The following is a 6372-nucleotide window of genomic DNA, read 5'->3' on the forward strand; positions in this document are numbered from 1 at the left end:
CGTCTTTGAGTGACCACTGGATCTCATTCCACAGCTTGGCGTTGCTCTTGTCCTCCTTGATGAGGCTGCTCTGCTGTGCTGTCAGGCTGTAGGGCTCCACCTTGCTCTTCTTGGGGGTCCCTCGAGGGGATCCGCTGCTGGATTTGCACCCTGCCAGGACAGGAGGAGTGAGTGAGGGCGGGCGAGTGACCCCCATAACAGTCGGTGGGAACGCACACGGACACCCACCTGCCGACTTGCTCTTTCGCTTGCCCTTGCCCTTCCTGGGGGACGTGAAGTCCTCTTCCTCCTCCTCCTCCTCTGTGTCCTCCGCCACCCTCTTGCGGTTCTCCTTCTCTTTCTCCTTCCTGGCCAGGGCCTCCAAATAGCCTTCAGGATACTGTGAAAGGAGACAAGTCGTGAAGGACAAGCTTCCGTCCCTGCAGGTATCTGCCTCCCCCCCACTCCTGGCACCCCTTTGTGCTTCCCGCCACCTCCCTCTGACACTCACCTCCCAGCCTTAGAGACAACCTCTGTCTGACCCAGCCCTGGGGCCTCCTATCAGGCCTGGGGCCTCAGGCAGTCACTCACTAATCACCAACACTTACCTGGAATAAAAGCTACAGGCACCATCCACCAGGCAGGGTGCAGGGGAGGTGTTAAATGAGATAATGCTTAGTATTGGCAGATGCTTAGCAACAGAATAGGCAAATAGAATAGGTGACTACCTTGTTTTTTGAAGTTAGGGGTAGGCTACTTTTCCAACAGGAGCCAGAGTAAACATTTCCAGCTCTCTGGGAAATAGTGAGAAACAGTGAGAGCCAGGCAGGCGCATCAGTGAGTGACACACCGCCCCCCCTCCCCGGGCCTTGGCTTGTCATCTACACCCCAACCAAGATCCTGCTGCATCCTGGCTTCCTCAGACTCTGCCTCCCGGACTCCACCTTGAAGGAGCCTATACAAGCCCGGCAGGCTGCAGAGGTGACATCAGGAAATGTCTGCTTAGCCACATGAAGCCACTATGCTGACGGAAGTCAGAAAGCAAAACCTTCCTTCCACCTACCCCAGGCGACTCCCCCACCTCGCAGCCTCTGAAATCCCCTGGCACAAACATTATGTTCAAAAGGCAACTGCCTGTGCCCCTGGGTGGAAGCACTAGCAAGCGCTCAATAGCAATTAAGATTCCTTAAATAGTCCCACAACAATCTATCAGCTGTAGAGCATCTCACCATAACGAACAGAAAACACCATAATTATAGTGGGAAAGCGCTGTATTCCCGCCTTGGGTAAACTCTGCAAGCGTCTGCTGCATGAAGAGGTGAGCAATGCCCAGGGCTGGGCCTCCTGCCTTCAGCCCAGCTGCTCGGGTCACTCTCTCGGTTGGAAGTTGGGGTTTATTTGGGGGAGGGGGGGTGTAAAATCGCCATGTGAAGAACAGAGGAGACTGGCTTCCAAGCTGATTTTGGACAAGCTCCTCTGCTCAGACTGTGATCAGAGTCTGGATCAGAACTGCAAGACTGCGAATGGGCAGAGAGGCAAAAACTCCCCCTCTGCTGCCAGCGCCCACCGGCCAAGGGGACGGCGGTGAACAACTGGACCGGCCAGGGGACGGCGGTCCGGAATCTGGAAGTTACTTAGGATGGAAGAAGCCCAGCAGAGTTCAGGCCCGGCACCAACACTCGGGCTGGCTGCTGCCGCAACCCCCAGAAGCTGACCCATCATGACAAGCCCACGGCGCCCAGACATTAGCTGCCAGGACAGGGCAGAGTTGGCAGCCAGCACCCCGGCGCGCCCAGCCAGGCCGCACCTGCATGGTCAGCCCCAGCTTCTTGATCCGGTCCTTCCCCTCCTTGGTCCAGGGGCCAGGCTCATCGTCATCTCTCCGCAGGAGATAGCGCCACACCAGAAAGCCAGATTTCCCCTTCTCGGGCCAGTACCTCACGACCTGCAGGAAGTGAGGGCCAAGGTCAGAGACCTGCCACCCAGTGGTGGCCGCCACAGAGGCGCCCTCCCCCACCGCCCAGGGTGCTCACCTTATAGATGCCGTCGTACCGGTTGCCCTCGGCGGGGGCGTACTTGCTGTGCTTGCCACCCTTGACATTCCGCACCACCCTGACCGGCTTCCCTGCCCTCCAGTCCTTGGCCTCGGCCCCTTTGCGGTCGTTGATGGGGGCACTGCAGTTCAGAGCCAGCGCCCTGTGGGGAGCGGGGGAGCGGATGCCCTGCAGTTGGTGTGTCTCCCAGAAGGCTGGGACTGGACAGTCCTCACCCCTGGCACCTGTAGCTTTCTTTGGGAACAGGTGCTTCCAGAGGGAATTCAGGCCAGGATGGATGAAGGGGCCCTAAATCTCATGACTGGTGTCCTTACACGCAAAGGGAATTCAGGCGCTCACACACACGTGCGCAGGGAGGCCATGTGGCCACATGGAGATGGAGGAGGAGATCTGAGGGTGTGTCTGGAAGCCTCGGGCAGCCAGGATTGCAGCCACCCCCCAGCCAAGGAGTGGGAGGAAGGACTCGCCTCTCCGGGTTTCAGGGGAGCACAGCCTTGCTGTCATTGACTTCAGATGTGGGGCACAGATCACTGGGCAAGGGGAACTCCCACTGTTTTCAAACCCCAGGTCAGATGCTGGTACAGGCACCCAGGACTCTCACACACAAGGAAAGATGCCATCCAGGTGCCACAGTAGGCCTGGCCAGCAGGGCAGCGAAGCCGGGGACCAGAGCGGAGGTCAGGCTCACCCCTGATGCAGTGGGGCTGCTTCCTCGGGAGTGAAAGAAAAGCCAGCCGCCACGAGACCGTTCTCTGCACAAGCACACGCAAGGAATGATGTCATGGCGCACTGCACATGACCACTACAGACAGCGCATGAGCAGTTCCCATGTCCTGAAAGCTCCCCTGCAGGTGGAAAGCTTGATGTCCACTCCAGTTAAAATACTCCACTGGAGGAATGAATGCCCAACAAGGAACTCCTCCTCCTCATTTCCTACTGATATTTGAGTAAATATGACACATCAAAGCCTCAACTCCCGTGAGTCCATCTATGGGGTCTTTTCAACGGGGATCTGTAGGGCGATGAGTAAGGACAGAGGCAAGGCTCTGTAGCGGGAATCTTTCCAGCAACACAGATTTCTGCCTACAGTGGAACACTGCTGGCAAGATTTGGCATTTGTCAACATTTTAAAATTCTTGACCAATACTACAGGGGAAAGAAACGGCGCTGCACCAATGCCTACACTTCTGTTTCTTTGAAACTGAAACTGAACCATCTGTCATGGTCACGAGAGGTACATTTCCTTGGGGGAATTATTATTATGTCCTTTTGACTTTTTTCAATTCGTTTTTCTTGATTTGCAGCAGCTATACATAAAGGACGTAACCATCACGTGTCACATCTCGATGGGATTTATGGAAGCAATTTATGAGATGCACATCACCAAGGCTCTGTCTTTTCCTTGGGGCTTTCTGAGAACTTAAAAGTCTCCAGCATCCTGCAGTCCTGTCTCAGCCCACTCACCTACCACCTGGTTTTGCAAATAAAGTTTTATTGGAACACAGCCACGCTCACTCGGTTACACACGGTCTACGTTTGCTCTGGTGCTACGACAGCTGCCCAGCAGCTGCAATAGAAACCTGCATTAAGTCGCAACTGTTACCTGGCCTTTGGGGGAGAGTTTGCTTTGATGCATCTGAAATACTCCCAAGTATCAAGCAAGCAAGAGAAGGGGGGAAAATGGTTGTCCATTATCCCGACTTCATCACCCTCGTCACAGGAGTCCAACTTTCTGGGCAAGATGCCCCCAAAGAACAACCTCCCCTACAGCCAGGACACAGGGGAGAAAATCTGCTTTCACAAACCTGTTAGTGTTGGTGAGTTTCTGGTCACAAGACTGCTCTGCAGTCCGCTTGTTGCCGGAAAGGTCTCGGCCACCGCTACCTGTGTATGTGAAAAAGTTCCCGTGGTCCTGAAATAGATGGAAGGGCCTGGTGAACATTCTGAAAACAAACTCCCCACACCCATCGGGATGGCAACCACCGGAAGCAGACACTGGTGTTGGGAGGGTGTGCAGGAACTGGAAACCTTGTAATGGCTGGTGGGAATGTGGGATGGTGCAAGGCGGAGAATGCATGAAAGTGCCTCAGAAGCTGAAAAACAATAACCTCAGGGAACCTCCCTGGTGGCGCAAGAGATTAAGCCGCTGCACCACGAAGCACTATGAACTGCTGCACTATGAAGCACTGTGAAGCCATCTGCAGCCACTGCAGCATGAACTCAATCCCCAGCCAGGAGCTGAACCCACAGGGCGCAGCAGACCTCGCCTGTCTCGCCCGCTGCTCCCCTCAGCAGTGTACTTTATCAATCTACCTGTTCTGCTCCCCACTCTGTCTTTGGTGAAGCCTCTCACCGCCCCTGCACCTCTGGCCTGTACCCCAGTTCTGTATGCATACATAAATAAATCTTAAAAAAAAAAAAAAAAAAAAACCTCAGCACCCAGCAATGCTGCTTACAGGTAAGCGCCTCCAAGGAACTGGAGGCAAGGTCTCAAAGTGCGAGTCACGCATTCATGCTCACAGAAGCACAGGTCCAAGAGCGAAAACGTGGAAACAACTGCCTACCAGCCGGTGAATGGATGAGCAAAAGATGGCCCACACACACCGTGCGGTCCTAGCCAGCCCTAAGGATGGTGATTCTGGCACACATGACAGCGTGGATGAATCCCGAAGGCACAACGCACCGTAAACTAAGTCACACACAGGAGGAGGCACTGGAGGAGCCTCGGCCAGGCAGAAGTGGGAAGGTGGTGCCAGGGCACGAGGAGGTGGGAGGGGAGTTAGTGGGTAAGGAGGTGGGAGGGGAGTTAGTGGGTAATGGGGCAGAGTTTCAGCTGGGGCAAAGATGTGAAAGTTCTTGAGATGGCCGGTGGGGACGGCTGCACCACAGTAAAAATGTACATGATGCCCACGACGGCACTTAAAAATGGTTAAAACGGCAAAATTTGTTCTCACATTTGCCACTGGGAAAAAAAAAAAATATCAACCAACCCCATCACACTCACCACATCATCCTCGTACCCCCCAGCCAGGACCAGGGAGTAGGCCCCGTCGTTGCTCCGGCCATGGATGCCTGCCACGTGAGGCCGGTGGACTCCTGATTCGCTGACCTACAGAAATCAACGAGCAATAAACCGTACTTTCTGGGCTGGCAGCTACTGCGACTCGCCAAGCCCGCCCCCGCCCCCATGCCTCCATAGCCAAGTCTCAGCCACAGCACACAGCTGGCTTGTGTTCCAGCCCTGCCACTTGCTCTGAAGCAGCTTCCGAAAGGCTGGCACCCGAGCGCCACGCCCCGGGGTCCCGGGATGTCGCAGGTACCTGGACTCTGAACCTCCACATGGTGCCCACGGGGATCCCCGGGATGGGTCCATAGTGGTTGGATGGCACGATGGTACACTCCTTGGTGCGCCCCACACAGGCCATGCCCTGCTCATTCAGAAGCAGAGGGAAGAGCGGTGAGTGAGAGCAGGAAGGTGCAGGGCTGTGGGGGGAGGCGAGCGTGGGGAGGGCCTCTCACCTTGCCCCAGTCCCGCCGGGAGGATGATGTGGCCGATGCCATCTTGGCCTTCTTCTTGCTCTCTTTCAGCTTCTCCCCTGCCAGTACCACCTCGCTGGCATCATTTCGACACTCAGGACAGTACCTACATGAGGGATGTCACCGTCTGTGTGAAAGCCCTGTCTTTGGCCTGCCCATTCAGCTGGCCACAGGGCAGAGTCGCCCTCTGGCTCCTGGCTCCATGCTGCCCGAGCTGTCCAAGATGGGGGCCATTTACACTGAAATTCATTAACGTTAACTGAGAAATCTGGCTCCTTGTCATTTGCACCACACCAAAGGTCCTTGAGAGCCATGTGCAGCGAGTGGCAGCGGGGATGGACCGCAGAAGTCGAGAGCACGTCCACCATCGTGGAGCGTGCTACCGGTCAGCAAGCCCTCATCCCTCCTGCTGAGACGTACACGGTGCCTCCCAGTGACACAGGTAAACCCAGTGGGACCATGTGGGAGTCTCAAAAGGCGCCTTCTCACTGCCACGGACTCCATTTTGCCATCTCTACAAAGCATGGGGGTGGGGCGTGGGGGCGCGAGCAGCGACCAGTCCCAGGCCACAGCAGCTTCTTTTAACACACAGCGACTCGAGGACGGAGCAGCCCAGCAGTCACCTTAACATCTGCCGAGCCCGCGAGATGAAGAGGCACAGGGGAGCACAGGGGAGAAGCACAGCTCCCTGCTTCTCACCTGTCAGGACTCATCCCTGCAGTCACCTGAGGCCTAGGTCAGGCCTGAGGCACAGGAAGGCGCCCTCACCTGAGGCCTACGTCAGGCCTGAGGCACAGGAAGA

At 56.0% G+C, this 6372-nt stretch overlaps 1 protein-coding gene across 1 annotated transcript in view; it reads right to left on the minus strand.

Moving 5' to 3' along the window:
- UHRF1 (ubiquitin-like with PHD and ring finger domains 1) overlaps positions 1–6372 on the minus strand; it is a 32017-nt gene that overhangs the window by 5612 nt on the left and 20033 nt on the right. Inside the window, exons 7-14 of the mRNA XM_004688874.2 lie at positions 5553–5676; positions 5354–5461; positions 5038–5142; positions 3839–3945; positions 2013–2175; positions 1787–1924; positions 213–379; positions 3–137 (exon numbers count right to left, since the gene is read on the minus strand). Of these exons, the coding sequence (XP_004688931.1) occupies positions 3–137; positions 213–379; positions 1787–1924; positions 2013–2175; positions 3839–3945; positions 5038–5142; positions 5354–5461; positions 5553–5676 (1047 nt within the window). The remainder of the gene's footprint in view (positions 1–2; positions 138–212; positions 380–1786; positions 1925–2012; positions 2176–3838; positions 3946–5037; positions 5143–5353; positions 5462–5552; positions 5677–6372) is intronic.

The sequence above is a fragment of the Condylura cristata genome, unplaced genomic scaffold (assembly GCF_000260355.1).
Source record: "Condylura cristata isolate star-nosed mole 26May11 unplaced genomic scaffold, ConCri1.0 scaffold00025, whole genome shotgun sequence".
Taxonomy (NCBI): Eukaryota; Metazoa; Chordata; class Mammalia; order Eulipotyphla; family Talpidae; genus Condylura; species Condylura cristata.